General features: G+C 53.8%; 9 protein-coding genes across 9 annotated transcripts; 5 read left to right on the top strand and 4 right to left on the bottom strand.

Moving 5' to 3' along the window:
- Positions 1-385: 385 nt before the first annotated feature.
- Positions 386-2,379, bottom strand: CLUP02_08141 (epoxide hydrolase; the record flags this gene model as incomplete). Its single annotated transcript, XM_049287131.1, has 3 exons — positions 386-1,976; positions 2,070-2,203; positions 2,311-2,379. 3 exons carry the CDS (start codon positions 2,377-2,379, stop codon positions 386-388), a joined length of 1,794 nt encoding a protein of 597 aa, XP_049144274.1.
- Positions 2,380-2,430: 51 nt separating this feature from the next.
- CLUP02_08140 (uncharacterized protein) lies at positions 2,431-3,558 on the top strand (the record flags this gene model as incomplete). Its single annotated transcript, XM_049287130.1, has 4 exons — positions 2,431-2,483; positions 2,726-3,002; positions 3,064-3,165; positions 3,325-3,558. 4 exons carry the CDS (start codon positions 2,431-2,433, stop codon positions 3,556-3,558), a joined length of 666 nt encoding a protein of 221 aa, XP_049144273.1.
- Positions 3,559-3,583: 25 nt separating this feature from the next.
- On the bottom strand, positions 3,584-6,546 carry CLUP02_08139 (high-temperature-induced dauer-formation protein; the record flags this gene model as incomplete). Its single annotated transcript, XM_049287129.1, has 6 exons — positions 3,584-3,630; positions 3,684-4,646; positions 4,737-4,980; positions 5,031-5,624; positions 5,677-6,390; positions 6,451-6,546. 6 exons carry the CDS (start codon positions 6,544-6,546, stop codon positions 3,584-3,586), a joined length of 2,658 nt encoding a protein of 885 aa, XP_049144272.1.
- Positions 6,547-7,218: 672 nt separating this feature from the next.
- Positions 7,219-8,353, bottom strand: CLUP02_08138 (nuclear pore complex component; the record flags this gene model as incomplete). Its single annotated transcript, XM_049287128.1, has 3 exons — positions 7,219-7,292; positions 7,371-7,921; positions 7,974-8,353. The coding sequence occupies 3 exons, from the start codon at positions 8,351-8,353 to the stop codon at positions 7,219-7,221; spliced, it is 1,005 nt and encodes a 334-aa protein (XP_049144271.1).
- A 127-nt stretch (positions 8,354-8,480) lies between these two features.
- CLUP02_08137 (uncharacterized protein) lies at positions 8,481-11,448 on the top strand (the record flags this gene model as incomplete). The annotated part of the gene is made up of 8 exons (XM_049287127.1): positions 8,481-8,595; positions 8,691-8,955; positions 9,064-9,130; positions 9,228-9,699; positions 9,740-10,938; positions 10,992-11,078; positions 11,117-11,281; positions 11,356-11,448. 8 exons carry the CDS (start codon positions 8,481-8,483, stop codon positions 11,446-11,448), a joined length of 2,463 nt encoding a protein of 820 aa, XP_049144270.1.
- Positions 11,449-11,933: 485 nt separating this feature from the next.
- CLUP02_08136 (major facilitator superfamily transporter) lies at positions 11,934-13,647 on the bottom strand (the record flags this gene model as incomplete). Its single annotated transcript, XM_049287126.1, has 2 exons — positions 11,934-12,244; positions 12,300-13,647. The coding sequence occupies 2 exons, from the start codon at positions 13,645-13,647 to the stop codon at positions 11,934-11,936; spliced, it is 1,659 nt and encodes a 552-aa protein (XP_049144269.1).
- Positions 13,648-14,319: 672 nt separating this feature from the next.
- On the top strand, positions 14,320-14,565 carry CLUP02_08135 (uncharacterized protein; the record flags this gene model as incomplete). Its single annotated transcript, XM_049287125.1, has 1 exon — positions 14,320-14,565. One exon carries the CDS (start codon positions 14,320-14,322, stop codon positions 14,563-14,565), a length of 246 nt encoding a protein of 81 aa, XP_049144268.1.
- A 367-nt stretch (positions 14,566-14,932) lies between these two features.
- On the top strand, positions 14,933-17,855 carry CLUP02_08134 (uncharacterized protein; the record flags this gene model as incomplete). The annotated part of the gene is made up of 2 exons (XM_049287124.1): positions 14,933-14,962; positions 15,084-17,855. The coding sequence occupies 2 exons, from the start codon at positions 14,933-14,935 to the stop codon at positions 17,853-17,855; spliced, it is 2,802 nt and encodes a 933-aa protein (XP_049144267.1).
- A 1,465-nt stretch (positions 17,856-19,320) lies between these two features.
- Positions 19,321-19,640, top strand: CLUP02_08133 (uncharacterized protein; the record flags this gene model as incomplete). The annotated part of the gene is made up of 2 exons (XM_049287123.1): positions 19,321-19,392; positions 19,506-19,640. 2 exons carry the CDS (start codon positions 19,321-19,323, stop codon positions 19,638-19,640), a joined length of 207 nt encoding a protein of 68 aa, XP_049144266.1.
- Between the last annotated feature and the right edge of the window lie 3,052 nt (positions 19,641-22,692).

Here is a 22,692-nt window from a genome sequence, read left to right as displayed (position 1 = left end):
AAGGCCCAGCTTTGAAGTGAGGCAGGTGAGGTATGAGCTGAATTCGGAATCCGTCATGTTCCCTCCCCAAAATACGTTAGGAGACCACTTTTATGCAAGAAATCTCCATATCGAACCTGGGCAAAGACTTAGTATGTACTAGAGATAGTACAAAGAAAGGCACGTCGATATCACCTTGCGCTACCACCAACACAACTTGCGATTTACAAAAACGTGGCTTTGGAGCGCCTGATTTTGAACGAATGTAATTACTAAAGTAGCTATATTCTCAGAACATGCCTTGTGTCGTATGCATCGGCATCACATTGGTATCATCATACAAAGGGAAAAAAATGTACAAAGTAAAAACATTAGAGACTACACGCTCCACAAGACTGAATCGCAACTACTTCATGTCCACGGGGGGGGTAACGACAATGGTATCCGGGCTCGCTCCAGCAAAATCAGCATCCGGCGGCGACAGCATCATCCCCGCATCGCCGTCGTCCAGCTGCAACGACTTCTTGGGCGTCTCAGACGCCTCGCGGATCTGGCTTAGTCGCCACTTGGTCGCCTCAACCTGCGGAGTGGAAGGCAGCACCGGTGCCGCCGATGTTGCACCCCCTTGTTGGCTCGAAGCCGTTGCGGCCGTGGAGCCAGACGAGTCGGATTGCACAACGACACCCTGCAGCGGCACCGTTTCCGGCCTCTGCTGCTGTTGGGCGACGATGTCTTGGACCCTGGCGTCGAAGGAGAGCAGATTCGCGGCCAGGCCCCTTACGCCGTCGCCGATGAGCTCCGGGTGATCCCAGGCTACGAGGCCCGGACGTCCTCCCGGTACGGGTACGCGGCGCACGTGGACGGCGTTGTAGGAGACGTTGGCCCAGGCGGGGCAGACGTACGGGTTCGGGGCAGGTTGGGGCGAGAGAATGTCGACGTCGTTCCGGGACTGTGTCTGGGCCTCAAGATCGTCGTCCGCGGTTCGTCGCCCGCCGGATACGTCACCTGTCTCTCCAGTTCCTGAGAAGACTGTAATGGCCACGTTGGGCTTCTTGGACGGCTTTGGAAGCGGCGGAGTCGGCTCTTGGTGCGTCAGACAGCGCGCCCAGAGGCGCATCGCCGCCTCTGGACCGGGGAGCCAGGCCGTCTGGGTGAAGGTGATGATCTCGGCGGCCGAGAACTCCTTCTTGGCCCCGAGAACGCGGATGACTTTGAGGACGAGGGCAAGGAGGCCCACGGGGGAGTCGCATAGCGCAAAGGACGTTGTGTTCGGCTCCACCAGAGTACTGCCTGCGCCGGGTTGGAGTGAAGTAGGAAGAGGGCGCCTCCTTCCAGCTGACAACGTATGGCTGGCGTGGGTCTCTTCGTCGAGTGAGCGGAGGTCTTCGCTCTGGTAGCCTAAGATGGGCGCGTGAAAGAACTTGGCGAGGGACCACTTCATCCACTCGAGTGGTGCCTCCTTGAGTGTCGGCGCCGCGAGGGACGGGCTGATAAAGTGTGCGCCGAGGCAGTTGCTGGGGTAGTGGCGGACTAGGTGGTCCGCGAGCTTCCAGTCAATTTGCGCGGGACTGGAGGCCGCGGAGGCGGTGTTGGAGACGAGGTAGTACGGATACGAGAGGCGTGTCATGAGCGTGTTGAGGAGGTCTGTTGTCGTCGGGATGACGGAGGCGTCGTCGGAGGGGAGGGCATCGCTGAAGCTGAGGCCGGGGAGGGAGGGGATGACGACGTGGAAGGGCTGCTGCAGCTGCTGCTCTCCGTCTTCAGAAGATGACGATTCTGGTTCGGTGAGCGACTGGATCAGGTGGCCGAGGGAGAGGTTCGTGAAAGGGAATGGGGGAATCAGGAGCAGGGGGATGGCGTTGCTATGCGAGGATCTGATGTGGATGAAGTGAAGACGGACGGGCGAGGATGAACTTGGCGGGGTGATGGCTGTGCGGAACTGGGGTAGTTGATTGTTGAAGGCAGTCTCTTGTTCTCGCCAGTCGTACTTTTCGAGCCTGCGATGAGTTAGAAGACTCTTTTCATGAGTCAACGCCTCCTCTTCCGTCGAACTAATCACTTGGACGTGATCAAGTAAGACTTCGACTCACCAAAAGTCAATGAGCGGCTCGATTCGAGACTTTGGCTCCCACCAGTCCCGAGACTTGTTGGGTTCCGAGGGCTCATGAGGAAGTCTCGTGAGCTCCAATTTTTGTTTCGTGAGATCGAGATACTTGCTGGAGACCTTTGATTCAAACAATGGCTTTGTGTTAGCTGGGAAAGCTCGCCAACTCTCAGTCACCAACCTCCCAAGCAGCCCTCTCTTCACTTCATAGTTCTGGGAGTCCTCACATGTATGCGGTAAGGACTGATCTCATCTCCCGCCAGGCCAGCGGCGCCCGAGTCGTGAGTGTTGGCCATGGTAGGAGTCAATTGGCATCATACGCGTGTGAGTGTACCGGTAGGACTCATATGAAGAACATCAACGACCGCCTTCGCCCAGTACTGAGCGGAAACACCGGAAAGTAAACAAGTCGCAACAGCAACAGCAAATGGGGAGGGTCTTATTGAGTAATTGACAGTAGCCCCAAAACCAGGAATAGCGGGTGCAGTAAGGCTATAAGGGGAAAATCATGAACAAGGTTAAGCGAGCCGAAACTATTTAATACAACCCTTCTCTTAAGCCTGGGAAACAGAATCCCATCCTGCATCGTCTCATTACCTACCTACTAATGGTCTGGGACTTTGATAAAGTGCCATGTCCTAGGTGGTCCACCGTCTTTGCAACCGAAGAGAGAAAGCGCACTTCCATGTCGTTCGAGGTGTGGCGTTGTGGCTTGAACTATCTCCCCTTGCTTCACAGGCGGCCTCTGAATGGGCGATCTGGACAGCGGGAGGGGTCTAGAACCGCAGAACAGGTACGCGCCGGGCAAGCTTGTGGCGGTGCGTACGAATCCCTGGACAAGCTCGGAAATGATCACCGCTTTTTGCTAGATTGTGCCAGGTACGGAGTACAGAGTTGCATCAGTCGCCAGGTTTTGGCCGTCTGCCAACACACTCATGAGCGAAGGGGCCCGTTATAACGGCTCATTGGTCATACTAAAGTCCTCATTCCCTGCTCGTTGGAATGCCGCCCTCGCCACGTCAAGCCACACCTTTCAACTTGACAACCACATGCCGCCGTGCCGCCTCAGTGTTCTCAGGGCAGTAAACGAAGTAGAGTCACGGATACTTCGGTTCCTGCTGGTCTTGTTGGCACTTTAAAAGTCACACACCGAGCGAAATTGTTGGATTAGATTGTAACTCCTACCGCCTGCCAATGTCTGCTCAATCCCGCTTCGACTACACACGCGTCGTTTGCCACAGCTCACTACCTTGACGCGATCTCGGTGCCTGATTCCTGTCCTGGCGCCGCCCTGTTGGTCTATGGCGCGATTAGCACCTTCCTGGACTCTCGGCCCCGTCTCTCATCGATCTGTTCCTCCTTCACCGACCCTTTTCTACGCAAGGATCGACATTCACTATTGTGGTATGTCTGCTTCTGAGACGGTCCTTCAGCCTGAAGCCGTGTTGCTATCGTGCTTTGCCATCTTCCCCTGAGCCTCGTCTTCGGGTGTCAAATGATCTAACCAGTGTCCTCACGGGCCCGCATCAGAGGATCAGACCAAGATGCTGAGAAACCTCCCGTCTGTAAGCCTCATCGCGTTATCATCCTGGACGCTGACTGGCTGCTGGCGGTGTACCTCCGGGACCTCGCAGGTTCATAGCTCCGATTCGGGACACGATATTGCTTCCAACAGCATCGACGGCTCCCCTCGGCGATGCCAGACTTGGCCCTTGAGGTGCAGTCTCCTGGACCCTGAACAGCTTGATCGCTGTACCATTCCAAATTCCAACTGTGCCCTTCGAGATCTGAATCTCGCTACTGAAAACAAAGCCCCACAGCAACGATTCGTACCATCCTAGTGAGAGCTGCGACCACTCAAAAGAGTGCACTCGTGGTGGTGTTGGGTCAACTCCCACCAGCTTGATTTCTTGGATCTTCAAGAGTGTCTCTCGGTTTGCAGACTCTCCTGCGAGGGCTTGCCTGGGCAACAGGGCTGTCACCTGCTGAATTACGGTAAGAATAGTGTGAAGAGGCAGCTCTGGTAACCAGCTTTCAATCCAATTGGCTGTTGGCTCAAAGCCACCGGATTGTGACTGTCCACTTGCAGAATATCCGCCCAGACTTGTGGTGCTGTTTTGTCTTGAGAAGTTGCTCATGCCGGCGGGCATCTTGCCTCTGGCCTTTTCTGACATACCCCGGAGTTGTGTCGGAACGGCGTCTTCCACCACTGATGCTTGTGACGATGCCACAGACGGATTTTCGCTCGTGGTCGACTGCGCTGGCGTTGGGTGGTGGTCCTCGTCCTCGCTATCGTCCTCGTCATCACCAATCGCGAACGTACCGTCCTCTTCCGGAACATCACTTAACGTCGGAGGTCGAGGATGAGACATCGTCGGGCTCCGGATACTTTCTGCCGAGCTCCTCACAGAACTTGGCTCGAGCCCATCGCCATTGGCTGCTGATTCTTTGCGGCGACGGTTTCGTCTCTCAATCTCCTCTTGACCGCTCTCTAAGGTGAACGTCCGCAATGCTTCTATCCGCTTCTTGTTGCGCAGGATTGCGAAAATAAGCTCGGGATTCTCTGTGTAGACGTCAGCATGATGGATTCCACAAGATCCAGGTAGTCAGGTGATTGCCAGTGTTGCATCTCCCAGCTAAAACGGAGGCTTACTTTGGTAGTTGTGTTCGACAATTGAATTTATCGACTCCAATAGTGACCTTAGTAAATCGTGATTGCTGTCGTTTGCGAGAAGGAAGGAAGGTGAAGACATGGACGAAAATAGTTGCAGGAGCTTTGAGGCAGATGCCGAGCTTAGCCCCTCCAGATAGGGGGCAATGTTATTGATGACAGCCATGAGAGCCGGGTATATAGCTGTCAGTCTGCCTTGGCTCGTGGTGATGAGGTTGTAGATGGACTTGCTTTTGTTAGCTGAGATCGACACAAATGCAGCAGAACCTCTCTTACGTGTATCAGGAAATCCGCATGAGTGCCACTGAAGCCAGGTATCCTGATAACCAAAGGCAAGCTGTCCTGGCCTTCGAATCTTCTGTTGAGATTGGCGCCAAAGTTCTTCTCAACACTCAGCGTCTGCAGCAGAAAAGCACACATTCTCACAACGCCTTGCTTGGATGCGTCATTCTTGTACTCCAGAGCGTAGAAAAGAGTTAGCACGACAAAGTCATGGACCCGCTCAGTATCGATGATGAACGATCTGAATCTCTTGTTGCACTGAGTGATTTCCCAAAAGAGCATGATGATCTCTGGCGCAAATCTGGCATTGGTTTGCCCACTGGGAAGATACGAGCTCTTCTCATGGAGCGGCTGGTTGAGAATCCGTGTCATGCCGTCGACGATGAACTGAAAGTCTTGTGGCCGATGGAGTCTGCCAAGGAAGTGGCGGTAATAGTTCTTGGGAGTCGTGCCGTTTTGCTCGGGAATTGGGTACAACAGGAAGACTAGCAAAAGCTGGAGTGTGTAAGTCACCAGTATCTGCTTCTCGTCCTTGAAGACCAGGGTATTGTATGGTACACGCCAGGTAGCTGGATTGTACTTGAGGGTCTGCGTCTGTCAGCATGGAGCCAAGCGATAGAGAACGAGCTGCTTCACATACAGTGTTGAGCAACGAGCACAAGACTGATAGCACGACCTGCTTATCAGGGCACGTGCAGATATGCGTCAAGGCTCGAATTCCTCTCTGCGGAAGCACGTTTGATGACATGTACATGCTCTGGCTAGTCATAGTGAGTAGCAAGCGGAGTATCTCGCTACGATTGCTCTCGAATTCTTTGGTGGTCGCCACTGATGTGTTGCAGCCTACACCACTCTGCCAGATGGCGTATGACACTTTTGGCCGCCCACTAGGCTGCCTAGGTAGAGTGAGGTCTGAGAAGAAGAGCAAGTCGACCAGTGTGTCGATGAGCTCTTCGGCGAGGGGTTTGGCATCTTCGAAGTCTTCATTTTCGTTCTTGGGCGGTTTCTGGCCTTCTTGAGCCCCGTCAAACAGCACTTCGGCAGCAATCGCAGATTGCCTAGTTCTCTTCCTCCGCGCACCCCAGAAGAACCGCTCCTCCCATGCTGCAAGATTATCTGCCTCGTAGATGAAGGGAAGGATGCGCGTCAGGACGCGGACGCAATTGAGAGCATCGCGTTCGGGAGCGATTTCGGGATCGGGGAACGAAGGATGGTGGCGCAGGATGAACAGGCGTGATGTTAATGCCAATATTAGAGTTTCTAAATTCTCTAGGGCCTTGTCTCGAGTGCGACGAATGTCGGCGGGGGCGAAAAGGCTGAAGATATCCTCTGAGGATTCGGGAAGCTCCCAAAACTACACGGGCGGGCTGGGTCAGTATCGCGGGCAAAGAGGACACCTCACAAGCTGACATACAGAAGTCCAGTAGGGATCATCGGCGGGAATGTGTCGCTCTTCAGAAAGCCTGAAGATGCCTTTCTTGAAGACAAGCTTCGAATCGCTGGCGCCCATGTTGTCACAGAGGGGGCATACTATCCGTAGCAATGTTTCTGACGGAAAGAAGAAGCTTGGGAGGTCGACGGTCCAGTGTTCCAGACACCAGATTCCCAGAGGCGTACGGAGTACTGAGTGCTACGTAATGGCGGAAGAGCGGGTCGCGAATTGATGTTTGGCCAATGAAGGGGAAAGAGCGGGGTGGCAGTTCGCCGGGCGTATCTCAAAAGTCCACGTCCCCGTCCCGTTTCCCATTCTCCGTGCCAGACCTCCACACCGAGGTACGTACCACCCTAAACTTTAAGGACTTCCATTATGCAGTTAAGGTACCTACTTCGAATTGGGTAGGTAGGTAGCTCTCGAACCTCATAAGCCTCGCCGAAACAATCAAGCCGCAGACTGCAATCATCTCTCTGATTCACAGTACTTTTAGTTGAAGCTGAAGTTTCCCGATTCCTTCGGGTTGGCTATGCTTAGGATGCTGGCCTGGTGCCCAACCAGCTACCTCGTCCTGAAGCTTGACACGGGAACAAACTGGAGCTACTGCATCTGAGCAGGGGCGCAATGACACAGGTCTATTACTTCAAGATTGAGACAGGACCCTTGAAGTTCAGTTCCGTGATTGATTTATATGACCCATGCGAACATTAATGTACAGTCTGGGGACTTTTTGACTTTATTGTAGGGCATCTAGTCAGCCTTTGTCTCCACCCCATGAGAAACATTACACCTAAACGCCTTTCGCAAGGTATCCATCCCACTGACTGCAGTCATTCATCTTCCAAATTCCCTCTAAGCCCTGAAAGCGTAGTGCGCCGTCGTCGCCTAATGCATCCAGGTACCACCTGACGACCTCCTCCCTCTCTCGTAGAGCCACTTGTTGTTCAGTCCTACGCTGGTGCGCTTTCCGGTAGAGGGGCTCGGCGTTCCCGGATCAGGGAAGAGGGAAGATGCAGTACTTGCTGCCAGGTTCGTAGAAGACCCAAAGGACGATCTCCGGTTGCTGTTCAAGCTGGCCGAGAACTTGGAGGGGCTGTTGTGAAGAGGCGAAGGAGAGTAAGATTGTCCGTTTCCATTGAAAGAGCTTCCAAGAGCTGGGCTGCCTCTGCCGGAAAGCGGGGAACCAGAGAAGCTCCGGTTGCTCGCGGGCGAACCTGCCAGAGAAGGCGTCCGCGAGTAACGTGGCGGGGTACTGTAAACAGCATCGGGTGTAGCTGCTGCAGAACTAGGCGGCAGTCCGAGAAGTTGGCGCTGAGCGGGCGTCAAGGGAATGTCGGAAAGATCGTCGGCCGATCGAAGTAGAGGCAGCATAGCCATGCCAATGTTCACTAGCGGAATGAGCTGGACCAGATAGTATGCCCAACCCAGATATGAGCGCAAGGAGCTACTAAACCTGCTCAGCTAGTTAGCAGAGGTCGCACTCGTGAGGCCAGCGGAAGGCGTACCATTGTGCGGGAACGTATGAACGCGAAAAGATCTGGGACAGCCAGAGACTGAGAAGGAAGCCGACGTTCAGAGCTATTCTTCTAACGTTCTTTTCGGAAAATGTCGTTGCGTTCCGCCGTCTCGTGATCTCATTCAGGCGTGGATGTCTCCATGTGCCAGGACTGTCGACGATAGGGGTGGGCTTTTGCGGCGTCGACTTGACGGGAGTGCTGACAGCAGCTCGGCTCGCCGACGAAGACATCGTTTCAGCAAATATTGACAAGATTGAGAGGTGAGATCGAGGAATAGAGGTCGTCGTGCGGTGACCACAGTCAGGGTCAAAGCCTGTTGCGCGAGAGTTAGTTCCAGTCATCTGCAGGTCTACACATCCGTCCGTCATGATCAATGCGACTTACTCTTCCCAGTGATTTGGCAAACCTGTTTGATGTTAGTAAAAAGTCTCTTAGACGCTGCGCTGTCGCCGAGCGCTCGCGTGCTTCGATGCGCCGCTTCAAGTCGGGTTGTCGATGGTGATGGATGCGGCAGGAAACATTGGCTACAGCATCTCGCAAAGCAGTGGCAGAAAAACAATACTCCAGCCACACGGACCACAGCAACCGGCAGGGAGTAGTCTGTTGCGAAGTGGATACCTGCGCTCCTGCCTAGTGGGGCATGTGGCTTGCTCTTGCCGTTTCTCAGGAGCAGTTGAGGTCCGTACCACTCACAGCTCACTGCAGGGTGCAATGGTCCCCTAAGTATCGCAAAGTACAACTTGTCAAAGTGTCTTACACATCCGCTGCGGATCACTCGAGTCCTCTCGCGACCCGGGGCAGCCTTAACGAGACTACCTGAAGATACAGAGAAGTGTAGCCTCGACATCGGAAACACTTGGCTAGACTTTCCGAAGCTTGGGAACTCCCGCGCTGACTACGCAGAAAGGCAGGCCGGAGACGCGCAGTGTGCTAGTAGTCCGGCTGTTGGAGAATCCTGGACGCGGTACGAGTAAGGTACCTCACCCAGCTCGCTTTCGAGAAGCACCTAGTCGCAACAACGGAAGCCGGGGGGGACGTCAGATCCCCGCCGTTGACTGCCAGCACAACCCACCTCAAGGCTCAGCACCAAGAAACCTCCGAGCTCGAGCTCCGCGGCACCGCCTCACCTCATGCTCTTCCCTTTTGTTAACCCTCCGAGCTTTCCATGCGGGCCACGTAAAGCCTTTTGTCGTTTTGCTTCCACCAGCACGCATACTCCTCAACTGACGACGAACCCCGAAGCTCGACCCGTCTCGCAATACTCCCACCATCGCGCCGCCCAAGATGGGCTTCTTTGACAACATCATGCACCAGATGGACGAGGGTGTCTCGGGCTTCTTCGGACAATGGAACGCTTATACCACTGCCCTCGTCACTTTTCTCGTCGCCATCGTTACCTACCGAATCGTCTCTAGCCAGGATCCCGATACCCATCCCATGCTGCTTGCCCGTCAAGCGCAAGGCTCTCCCGTTCGCCAACCAGCGGAATCTCCCGTCTACCGATCCCACTCTGCCCCTCACGGCATGCCCCTGAACAGCGGACTCAACGTCAAGGACCCCGGTGCTTCGAAGTGGGCGAGGGGACGTGATGGAGATCTTCGGGATATCTGGAGAAGAGCGGCGACTGGCGCTTCTGAGGAGGGCAAGCCAGTTGTAGGCAAGGGCCGCTTGTTGACGGTACTGGGCTCCGAGAATGTTATCGAGCATCAACTTGGTGAGTACCCTTCTTTTGCGCCGTGATCAACTTCTCTAAGGCCGCGCAGATGACATCACTCGTCAAATCAATCTCATCGGACAGCACATTCACGAGCAGGGCGGCATCCGAGTAGCCGTTTACCTGCCAAACTCTATCGAGCTTTTGGTGACGCTTTTCGCCTGCAGTTTTTACCCGAACCTCACAGCCATCCTGATCCCATTTGATGTGTCAGACGAGGAACTCGTGACGATGCTCCGCCGTTCTGCCGCCGATACCGTTATAACAGCCCCTGGCGCGTTCCCCTTTGACTCGGTCGTCAAGGCATACCCCGCTCTCCGCCAACTCATCTGGGTTGTAGATGAGGGAAGTTCTCACATGGACTGGAATGAAGTTCCCGAAGGCATGGGCGGCAGTGTCAACGTTGCGACATGGCAAGAGATCCTCCGTGATGCACCAGTCGATGCCGCGAGAGAGGTGCCCCCTGTCGACAAGGAAATTGAACCGAAGGATGTGGTGACTTTCTGGCAATCCAAGCCGGGAACCATGGAAGAGATGGTGCGCTTCACTCAGTCCAACTTGGTTGCCGGTGTTGCCGCTCAGCTCGCTGCGATCCCAACTACCCAACGCCTGAGTCCCTCTGATCTGTTCCTTCCTGCCGACTCTCTTACGAACATCCATACCTTAATCCTCACATTGGCAGCTCTGTTCTCCAACTCATCTGTCGCACTCAACTCAGTGGCTGGAAAGGTCACGGACTTGGCTCTGGCTACCCAGGGAGTTGCTCCTACAGTCTTGGTGGCCGCTCCCGAGACTCTGTTGAAGACCCACCAGGAGGCAACTAACCGCCTGACCTCTGCTTTGGCTAAAGTTGCTCACTGGGCTCAGTCCCGCAGCCTCACAGAGAGTGGTGTGATGCCCGTTGCATCCGCCGCGGCACGTTTCAACAGTGCATCTCGACCAGCTATCGGCAAGACTCCTGGAAAGCTGCGTCTTCTTTATGTCGCGGATAGGGTCGGGGCTGGCTCGCCGCCTTTGTCGTCACGAGAACTTTCCGATCTTCGCATTTTCACAGGCGCTAGAGTCATCTACGCTTTGGCCGCGCCCAAGGTTGCCGGAGCTGTCGCTCAGACTGGTTACTACGATTATAGAGTGCATGAGGATAAGCAGTCGCACTTCGGTCCTCCTCTGACGAGCACTGAGATCCTCTTAAGAGATACAGAACAGCATAAGAATGCCGATCAGGAATATCAGGGAGAGGTGAGTTTGATGGCCTTCCGAATCCCGGCCGCACAACTAACGCTGCAAACTAGATCATTGTTCGAGGCCCTTGTGTTGCAGGCAACGAGGCCACCATCAAGGCTACAGGCAAGATCCGGGACGACAACACGCTGGCATACGTATAGAAATTTGTGTACGAGGTCTCTTTGACATGTAGCTGAGCCCATGGATGTGGGACAGAAACAATCCGAATCATATCTTCCCATCTCATCCTTTGCCAAGGGATTTCTCGCATCTTCCACTTAAGCCGTCTTTCATGTGCGCATTTAGGTCTGCCAGGAATGATCTATTGCCAGTGAATTACTTCTATCTTGCCGCCGATGTGGCCGACGCTAGGTCTCTCGATATCATGCATCGCTCACGTGGCTCGTGGCATATTGCTTTGCCCACTGCCAGTCTGCTTGGGCTCTATCGAGTCTTAATGCTCAGTGGCAGGCATCTACAGACCCAACAAAAGCAGTGACGGCGACGCTTCTGACTACTTGCTAAGATGACGCTTTTACCCTCCTCTGCAACGAGTTGATTTTAATGCTCATCTTCACCCTACGCAATGAAACAAGTTACCACCATGCCAAGAATATAGAAAAAAATGCGTAGAAAAGAACATCATACTTACACAGCTACTGCCACTTAACTGTCCTAGCGAGAAAAAAAAGATAGAGTTAGACGAAAATCGCAAAAAGCTCAGCTCCCTATAGGGAGCCTACGAAAGATCCGAGGAGGCTCTTACCAGCCTCAGGTGTAGCGATGCAAGGATTTTTACTAGAAGAAGACGGGACTCGAACCCGGGACCCATGGGTGCGGAGCTATTCGAACTAAGTTACGACATTCTCCGCTACGTCACGGGCCTTGGTGATAGTAATAAGTAAATTTATCTATTATGGAGGGTATCGAGGCGGTGGCCGGCGGTTTGTGCTTGTGAGTGAGTGAACCTGAGGCTCTTGCTCACAGAGTCACGTGAACCCCTTCTCATCTCATCTTCTTTCCAAGGTCGAGTGAAGAACATGCTGCCTCATCAAGGAGATGAATACCAGGGCGAGGATGGACAGTCCGAGCATTGTGTACCAGACGCTGCCAAAGGCCTCTCGGAAGGAGTCAATCACTCCCGACTTCCACCCAGGCGGGAGGTTCTTGAGCTCGTCGAGGTCGTCTCTGATGCGGCCGATGATCTTGGCGGCGTTGGGATAGTCGCCGAAGCGTTCCCAGAGCTTGACTCTCAGCACGTTTTGGTAGACGGCGGAACCGATGGTGATGCCGATGGTACCCCCGAGACTGCGGGCCAAGTCTATGGATTCATTAGTCTATGCGGATGGTTTTGCACATAACCCAGGATGACTTACATGTCGCTGACGTGATGACTGCTTGCTGCGAATGGTCGACGGCAGCAATGCAGCCGAGCAGCGTCATGGTCAACATGGCTCCGTAGCCTCCTCCCACCAGGAAGAAGACGACATAGTTGATCCACGCGGGCGTGTTCTCGTTGAACTGCGTGAGGATGATGATGCCGGTGTTGAAAAGAACCAGGGCGCTGATTCCCGGGATCACGTATTTCCCGGTCCGCTTCATGATGTAGCCGGCGCCGACAGACATGATGGAGACGCCCAGAGGTGATGTCAAGATGCGGAGACCTGCCTGCGTGGCAGATAGCCCGTTGACCTGGAGGTACAGCGGCACGTAAAAGATGGCCATCATCATGACCATGGTGCACAGTAGGTTGGTCAGACAGGCGGCGAGGATAGTGCGGTTCGCGAGCAGGCGGACGGGGATGATGGGCTGTTTGACCCTGCTCTCCCAGACGATGAAGCCGACGAAGGCGACGACGGAGAGGGGTATCGTGGTGAGCGGCAGGGGGTGGACCCAGGGGACTAGGTTTCCACCTGCGTTGAGGCCGAGCAGGAGGAGCACGAGGAAGGAGATGGTCAGGAAGACGCCGAAGAAGTCGATGCGCGCCAGGTAGGACTTATCCGAGGCCTTGGGCGGGACCTTAACGAGGACGGCGACGAGGACGGCGGAGACGAGCACGGGGGGCACCTGGACGAGGAAGGCGAGGCGCCAGCCCATTGCCGTGTGGTCGTTGATGAGGCCGCCGAAGACGCCGCCGAGCATGGCGCCGGAGCCGTAGGCGATGTTGCCGATGCCCTGGTAGATGCCCCTCTGCCTCAAGGGGATGAGGTCGGAGCCGAGAAAGGTGGAGATGGACATGAGCCCTCCGCCGCCGATGCCAGCCACGACGCGGCCAAAGATCATGACGTACTCGGTGCGGGCGAGGCCGCAGATGAGGTTGCCGGCCGCGAAGAAGAGGTTGCTGAAGACAAGGCCGGGACCGCGGCCAAAGATGTCGGTCAGCCTGCCCGAGATGGGCTGACAGGCGGCATTGGAGATGAGGTAGGCGGTGGCGAGCCAGCTCATGAGACTCAGGGACTTGAACTCGCTGGAGATGGGGCCGGAGAGGGTGGCGATGATTGTGCTGTCGATGGCGCCGAGGAAGACGCCAAAGTAGGAAGTGCCCAGGATGAGGGCCAGGCGGGTGCCGGAGACCGTCTCGGCGACGACGGTGGTCTCGTCGTCGTTGGCGGCAGCGGCAGTCCCATTGCTGGTCGTGTTTGTGGTGCCGTTGAGCAGCGGCGTCGTCTCTGAGCTCTGCTCGGTGGCGGCCAGGCGGCGCGTCTGCTCCTCGTCTGCCGTCATGTTTAATGGTGATGTTCTCTCCCCCTCTGCTTCGGCTTCCAACCTGAGTTTCCCTTTACTGCCTTTACCGGTGCGAAGTTGAGTCCTTGAAAGTCATTCGTCAACGTCGCTGTCGATATGTCTTGAGTGTGTTAATGACGTTCGACCTATTGGGTCAATGCTCTTTTCGTATTATCGGGATAAGCTTTCCGGCTTGTGTCTTATGTAATCTAAACGCTCCCGGAAACAGAATGTCATTGCTGAAGATTCACAGTGACAAAACAGACAGCAGTTCCCCGGACCCCGAATCTCGGCGTGCGCCCCCGTGGCCCCCCTGGCAGCTGTGCCCGGCCGTCTGTCCGCAAAAGGCAACTGTGCAGGACGTCTAAGGCGGGCCGCCGGGCACTCTGAGTCTTGAGAGTCAGCACGGAGATAGAGATAGTAGAGATGGAGGAGATGTCAGCCACAGATGCGTACGATAAGATGGGCGCTGACGCTGGAACAAGTCTGCAAAAGAGGAGTGTAGAGGACGCCACATAGTAACCCGCCCCGGCTAATCTTCATTGAGTCTTGAGCAACGGCCCAAAGACCCTTCCACCGAAGAGTTTATTGGGTAAGTAATTCCCGAAGCATTGCGTATGCCTTCCTTATCTTACCCACCAGCGACACAACCTTGCAATCACGTCACTGCCGATGTCGGTGTGCCCTGTCACTCCTCGTGCAGTGCGCCCTTGGGTTCTTTCTTTAACTTGGCCTCACTTCCTCCATCTTCATCTTGGCGCTGGGATGAGGGACCTTTGTGATTCGACTCGACATTGGGGGAAAAGAGAAAACCGAAATTGGAGGAGGCCATTATCAACGCTCATGACGCTCCCTTCAATCAAGGGCCTCGAAAGCATCTCACGACGGGCGGGGTTTGAAAACGGAAAACGATTCTAACGTGCCGGAAAACTCATCTTCAACTCACGGCAGAAAGACACCGATAAGCGAGCGAGCACGCCCGGATCGAAAAGGTCCAGTAGCCAAGGTACGAGGTGGATCTCATTATTCTTTCTTTTCTGCGCGAGTGTGCTATGCGCCGCCTATTTGGCCTTGAAAATGCGTATTGGAAAGAAGGAAATGAAATGCATGGTAGAAACGGATCTTGTTCGTTTTGGCGCATGTTGTCCAAGACGATTGTCCTCCCAAATATGGTTTCCACTGAGGCCGCCGGAAAATGGCCTCAGTTTCCTCTCATCTCCACTCGACCATGTCCGGTGGTGTCTGACCGCAGCCACACTGCCCATCACAAAATCGAAATCAAGGAATGAGGACTCTCACGCCGAACGAGTGTTCGGTGTGAGAAAATGGCCTCAACTCGTTTTGTTTCTCAGCTTCGATGAGGCAGCTTTGAGATGATATTCTTATTAAAGCATACTTGACCAGTGTCTCTCTCACCTCACTTCTCACTCACTCAGCATCACCGCCACTCATCATTTGCATCTTACTCTCATTCTCATTCACTCCACACGTCGAAAATGGCGTCCTCCGATATCCTATCTCAGACTCTTCACACCATCACAAGTGTGAAGCTTAGCCAGTTGGATAAGCAGAAGGCTTCATATGAGTCAGGGAAGCGAGCTCTGCTAGATGATGCGGCCTATGAGACGGACAGTCGGAAAAGGGCGAAGCTCTTAGTCGACCGGGTCGAGAGGCTCCCTGCCATGGCACCTTTGGACGATGGCTCACTACTATCCATCGACAATCTCAAGCGATTCGTTCAGCAAGCCGAATTTGACCCGTGCGTTTCCGACGACTTCCTCCACGACTATGAGAACAGCGTACGCAACGAACTCGACGTTCAGTCGGCAAAATATCGATACGCCGAACTCTACGGCAAACTCGTCAACGAATGGATCTCCGCCGGGAAGGCTGCTGGCCACGGAGCTGAGTCGGGATTCGTGCCCGTGGGTAGGGAGGAGATGCACCAACAGCGAGCGACGTGGGAGCGCTATGTTTTCCATGCGAAGGAGACGGATAGCCTGGCCATCAAAAGCTACCTCGAGAGCCTCTTCGTATCATCCTCCAAGGACATTCACCGGGCATTTCTGGAACTGAAAGAGAACGTCAAGAAGTTTCAGGACACGTGGGACGACAAGACGCACTTTGACGAGGATTCTTTGATGAACACCATCCGCGGCCTCCTCCGGACGGATACCCTCACGGACCAGAAGAGAACGACGCTCAACGACTTTCTGAACAACAAGGTCGTTCTGTGCGAGATCGCCGATGTGCTGAACATGCGGATGCAAACTCGGCAGAACTGGGCCTGGGACAGCGCGACTGAGGTCGACGTGCGACGGCAACTCAACGGACGCTACCGATTCTACCCCGACGATGACCTCCTACAGGCCATCTTCATTCACCACATCGGCAAGCTGTGGGCCGTCAAGATACGCGGGTTCCTCGTCGCGTTCCTCGAAAGCGCGGGCGTGGAAAAGGATGCGACGAAGCCCATGAGCAAGGAAGACGTTCGCCGCAGACGATTCTTCCTGAAGACGGGGCCACGCATCGAAAGCCCCGTTTCGGTGGAGAAGAAGCTCAAGCAGCACTTCAAGTCGGAGATCCTGCTGGACCAGCTGCCGCAGACCTTGGCAGAGGAGCGAGGCGGCTACGGCTCGGACGGGAAGGAGAAGAAGGGGGACAGCCGCAAGTCGCACGTCGCCGTCGTACAGAACCTCTTGCACCTCATGCAGTCCGAGATCATCATGCAGACGCGGCTCGGGAGCGACGTGACCGTCATCCGGTCCGATCTAAAGTGGTTCGGCCCCAGCGTGCCGCACTCGTCCATCTTCGCCGTGCTCGAATTCTTCGGCGTCGACGACGAGTGGACCGGCCTCTTCAGGCGGATGCTCGAGTGCCCTTTACGCTTCAGCGACGACCCGTCAGACGCGCCGGCCCAGATCCGAAGGAGAGGCACGCCCCTGAGCACGCCCCTGGCGGATTTCATTGCCGAGACTATGCTCTTCTGCATGGACTTTGCCGTCAATCAACGAGCCGATGGTTGCCGCCTCTACCGGCTGCACGACGACATGTGGCTATGGGGCGGTCTCGAAACCTGCACCCGGGCGTGGGAGACGATGACTGAGTTTGTCAACCTCACAGGGCTGGAGATCAACTGGGACAAGACGGGAAGCGTCAGGGTCGCCGCCGCCGCCGCCGCGCCCCCGGTAGCCGGGTCGAACCAACAACAGCAACAGCAACAGCAACGGTCCGTGCCTCCGGGTACGGGTGCTACGACGACGGCACGGGGTCGTCTGCCATCAGGCGATGTCGTGTGGGGATTCCTCAAGCTCGATCCGACGTCTGGGCGTTTCCTCCTGGACCAGGACAAGATTGACGTGCACATTGACGAGCTGCGGCTGCAGCTGGAGGCGTGCAGCAGCATCTTTGACTGGATCCAGGCGTGGAACATTTACGGCGCTCGCTTCTTCAAGACCAACTGCGCCCAGCTCGCCAACTGTTACTCCCGGCAGCACGTGGATAGCATGCTAGCGACGTTCCACCGCATTCAGGAGAGGCTGTTTGGCGCTGGCGGGGCCGGGGCGCACCTGAAGCGGCTCATTGGCGATCGATTCGGCGTCGAGGACATCCCTGACGGTTACTTATACTTCCCCGTTTCTCTGGGCGGCCTGGGACTCCAGAACCCCTTTATTCACCTCTATCTGATCCGCGACGACGTCATCGAGGACCCCGACGACATCATGGACGACTTCCTGGCCGAGGAGGAGGCAGAGTACAGGTTCAAAAAGTCGGCCTACGAGGAAGACACTGAGGGGGCCGGCGGCGGCAGCGGGCCTGGCAGCAACCTCGACATCTCCGGGGCCCGACACCACGCGCCGTGGCTTCTCGCGGACGACTACAGAGACCTACGGGACCAGCTGTTCATGAGCTACGAGGAGTTCTCGCGGCACCGGAGGCGCACGTCGCCGGCGCTGAGCCGGGCGCTCGACAGGCTGCGGCACACGCCGGCCACCAAGGCGATTGAGCTCAGGGGCGAGGTCGAGGCCGCGCTTAAGACCACGCCGGCGGGCTGGTATGGACTCAGCGGCTACGAGCAGTGGGTGTGCGGGCTCTACGGCAAGGACATGGTCGCGCGGTTCGGCAGCCTGGTAGTCGTGGACAAGGGGGTTTTACCCACGGGTTTGTTGGACATGTTGAGGCAGAGCCGGTTCAAGTGGCGCGGCTGAAGGGATGAAAGAAGACGAGAATGAAAATGCCGAGGATAACAGGATAGGGGAAGTAGGACAGGGGAAGGGGGTGCGCTCTGTACGATGGATGGGATGGAGAGGCGCGGAAATTGGATATGGAAGAAAATAGCCGCGATGAGGCCTATCCTGGTGTCCGTTTCTAGAACAACGGGCAGAAAAGTCTCTCGGGCAAGTCGCGTGATCATCGGGGATTCGGGCGCGGCAAAAACATGAAAACACACACATCGGATACCCTGGGAGGGCAGTGAAAGTGTAAGAATAGTTTAAATTGGGTTTTCGGTCAAGTTGGACCGGATATTGGCCTCGTTCATTACTCGTGGAAATAGATGAAATGCGAGAAACTCACCCTGAATCGCTGAATCGCAAAACGGCTATGAATTGGTCCAGAATTGCCACTAAAAGAATTAAAGCTCCCACCCCCGGCCGGCCCCCTCGTCCCTTGCCGGGAAAAAGTCTTGTTCAAAAGAAGGCACAAACCGAGGTAAGTATGATAAAGTAAGTGTATGGATAGGCATAGCACGATGATGGGCCGGGACATGGATATCACAAAACTTTGACATATGGAGCCTCACTTTCCCACTCTCTTACACACCCCTTTGCCAAGCAAAAAGGGTCCTCGGTTCGTATTGCCTTGGCATTTAGTAGTGTGAACGGTCCTCCCCTCCCCCGATCTCGACTTTGCTATGTTTTCTTTGCTATCTCATCTTACACACACCCTTCCTTTTTCCATCTGCCGCTGTCTCACCCCTAGTCTAGCTGCCCAATTTCTGTACTATACACAGTAACTTACAAAGTCACGATGGTGGATCCATGCATTGTTTTTTGCGTGCCTTCTTCTTGTCTGCTAACCGCGGTTGAAGAATGGTAGCCAAGGTGGCTTACGGCACAATGCGGGCGCGAGAATATGTTGCGTGGTGGGTAAGGCACGGCAGTGAACATGCGCCGCCAGGTAGTGAAAATCTTCAAGTGCTCGGATTGCCGGTGGTAGAAATGGCGTCATTGCGGCCCTTGATCGAGAGGGCATTGTGTCTGGATAAACAGTGTCACGCATACCATGTCGAATGAGTTCACCGCAGTAGATGCCTGCCAGTCATCAACGGTGAAGGTGCAGATGAACCACCTGAGCTGATTCGACGACATCAGATGATCTGGAGATGATCACAGACCTGATGAGCCTCGAAAGAGTTGCTCATGACGGATGGGTTGGGGGTTGGGTGAGGTCATTTCAAGTCAGGTCAGTTCAGGTCGAACCGTCGAGGGGAAAGGCGAGGATGAGAGTGAGAGTGAGAGTGAGAAGACCCCCACGCGTCCCGTCATCTCACTTCTTCGCCAAGTCGCCGTTACGAACGATGGACGGGGGGAACTTGACTATCCTCACGACTAATTCACAAAGGTCAACATCAAAAGCCGACATTTAAATCGCTATCTTCAGTATCTCGTTTCGATGTCCCAGAGACGCCAGGAGATGGCTCGTGCTATCTCCAGTGTCCTTTTGTTCGTTGCCAGCGGCCGCCTAGTAGGTATCCGTATGGATACGCAGTAGCTTCCTCCTCTTCGACTACTTCTTTGGTTCTCGCAAAAGGTCTATGCATATTCGCAGGTCACACACCCCCTGGTACGTTCTATTAGGCGAGTGCTCCTCCGTACGGAGTAGTGTACATAGGCGAGCAGACAGAACGGACAGGCGAGGGCATGGTTAAAAGTACGGGACCCGAGGTAGTGTACTCCGCAGGTGAGAGCGTGTCAGTACGGACAGAGCAGTGAGCATGTACCAAGTTTAAGCTTGTTAGTGCGTGCTTTAGGCCAGGTCAGGCAGAGTAGTCAATATGGATTAAGGTGTCTTTTGACTCTGCGACTCTGTCTCCATCTTCGCGCAAGGCAAGGTGCAGCTTGCGTCCGAACCTTCTGACTCTCTCTCTGCCTTGTTGAAGCTCCTGTGAAGCGAGTACCGAGGACGGAGTAGTGTAAATGGGGTCCTTCCCCGTCGCCACCGTCTCGAGTTTCCCTGCCACATCGTCCTGCGCAGTGTCGGGCTCGGCTGGGGTTGTCGTCCTTCTCTCTGTCAATCTCGAGTCTTTTCTGTGTGTCGGTTAGCTTCCCCTGGTCGAATCTCCACGGCTGAACCAGTGACCAGTGAACCACTGAATAAGTGAGGGTGAGTGATCGAGTGACCGACCGGGCATTCCCTTTCTCTCTTTCTCTCTCTCTTCGGGGCTCTCTCCACTCTTTGCCATCTCCTAAACTCCCTGGTCGGGCCTTGTGGATGTTCCTCCTCTCTTCTAATCCATGAATTCCAGGCCCCCTTTCCTTGTACGGATACCCTGTGCCTGTCCACGGAAGACCACCCCCTGGGCCCTGCTAGAGAAGAAACCCATGCGTCGCCAGATCGGAGAGAGAGTGTGTGTGATGGTGTGCGGTGCCACAAACGCCCGTGCCAGTCCCGTGTTCCCTCTTGTCCAGTTCTGTCGTGAATTCCAGCCAGTCATGAGCCCGGCCGGAATTTCTTGGCCCGAACGTCCCTTATCACCCCCACACCTTGGGAACTTTTTTGGCTCGGGTGGATTCAAATCGTCAACGCTTCTTCCCCAGGCCTTGAGCAGAATCCTTGATCCTTGCCATCTCCGTCTGTTCTCCGTCCTGGTCCTGGTTCATCCTGCCAGCCAGTCGTGTCAGTCTGCTTTTACCCCGATGCCCTTGATCCGTCCGTTCCCCTCCTCTCTGCCTCAAGGCAGTGACTGTCTATTGGGGCTGTTGTGTGGCTGTCGATGAGCTACTACTGCGTACAGTAAAGCAAAACTACTGCGTCAACATCTCTATCCTCCATCCTCCTCCGTCATCGCCCTTAACTACCCGCTCTCCGCAGCATGCGAGTGGAAGCAGTCTGCAGCTCTTTGAGTTGTGAAAGTGGAGGGCATCCTTCGTCCCTGCAACAGTGACCTCCTCCCTCCTCACCTTTGGACTCCTTCAACAAGGTCCAATGGCTTCGCTGGCTGGGCTGAGAGCAAGCAAGAATATCGAACCTCTCCAAGTTCTCAGGGCCTCTGTTGCCGCACATCAAATACAACAGAGCGGACGGCACTCCAGCCCGTCAATTTTGCTTGGCTCGGTCTGGAGCAACCGAGCTGACAAGGATCGTGAATGCCATATCCGTAGTGCATACGGACTACAGGAGATGGAGAGTGTTACGGGGCCGGGAACGATTCAGACTGACTCTGTCTGCATTTGCTTTCTCACTCCTTCGGTCTCCTCCTCTCTTGATATCATATCGCCATCGGCCTCCTCCGATCCACAAACTCATGCTGCACGGTCATCATTCCGTGCTCCTTTCAGATCCGAGTATTTTCGCACAGACGGGGGACAACACAATTAAGCAGTCCATCAACCACTTTACCGTGATTAAGTTATGGAGAAAAAAAACATTGAGGCACGGATATAGTATGTATACCGCGTTCTCCAACCCCCTCCCCTGAAGCTCTAGTCCTCAGGCACATGGGTGATGGGATCGCGCCGCCCACATGCGCCTCCCGCTCCAAACGGCGCTTGGAGCGATTGCGACTGGACAGAGACCCACTGTTTAACTCCATCGTTTTGCATTACTAGAGGATTGCCGCAGTATATATAGACGCTACCCTACCCTCGAATTCCGTACTATTTAACCTTAACCCTTTTCTTACTTATCCTTTTCTCTATTCTACCCTCTCCCTCGTTAAAAGATTACTAAAATCGCAATTTTAATAACTTATTAATAAACTAATATTACTATTTAAAAATAAGTAACTTATATTTATTTATAAGTACTAAGAGTTTTATTATTATAAAAATAATAATAAATATATTAAAATACTTAAAAAAGCTTTTTAATAAATTTTTAATACTATTTAAAATTATAGTTTTTAAATTATAAAAAAAAGCCAAAGTATTATATTAATACGGCCCTATTTATCTTATTAATATTAATAATAATCTTTTTAATATAAGATATATTACTAATACTCTATAATCGTATTATTATATTTTATAAATCGTACTTAATACTAATAAGGATTTTAATATTATTTCTTAGTTTATTTTTTAGTTTTTTTATTAAAACCGTTATTATAAGGTTAATTTAGTTATTAATATTTTAATAAGTATTTTAATTTAACTTAAAAGCTCTTATAGCCTTTAAAAAAAGGCTTTTAAAAGACTTATAATTAAACTTTTTATTTATTATAGGTAAAGTTATTATAATTAAAACTATAGTACTAGTTATAAACCTTAATAATAAGTAGTTAATAATATAGTTATCTTTCTCTTATAATAAGCTTAAAAAAGTATTTTAATTTAAGTACTAAGTAAGTATTATACTATTTTATTAAAACTATATTCTTATACTTATGATTTAGAAAGAATTAACTTTCTTCGATAACAAGGTACTTAGACTGGATAGAGACCAGGTCCCCTAGGACAAAGTGGTGGATCTGGGCTTGGTCGAAGCCGTGCCTACAAGTCTTGGACCGGGGCAGAGCGGGAGGGCAAATACCTGGGTACCAACCTTACTCTCCTCCACACCCCCTTCGTCTATTCCCATCTCACCCCCTATTTCTTGACGTGTATACTACACTCCCCTCGTTCACTCGCACCCCCCTCCCTTCACCACTCAGCTTGCGCCTGCGTTCTACACAGCTCAACGCAATGAGACGCTGGAACACAATGGCAAGTACTCCGTGGAATTGAAGCATACTGAGAAGCTGGACCCTGAGTCGGAGTTGAGGGGTGAGTGAGGAGGATCCGCCGCGCCGCCGCCTGGCGGTTGTTTCGGTACCGCAACGCAGGT

This window comes from Colletotrichum lupini, chromosome 4 (assembly GCF_023278565.1).
Source record: "Colletotrichum lupini chromosome 4, complete sequence".
NCBI classification, from domain to species: domain Eukaryota; kingdom Fungi; phylum Ascomycota; class Sordariomycetes; order Glomerellales; family Glomerellaceae; genus Colletotrichum; species Colletotrichum lupini.
This window is presented reverse-complemented; position numbering and strand designations above follow the sequence as displayed.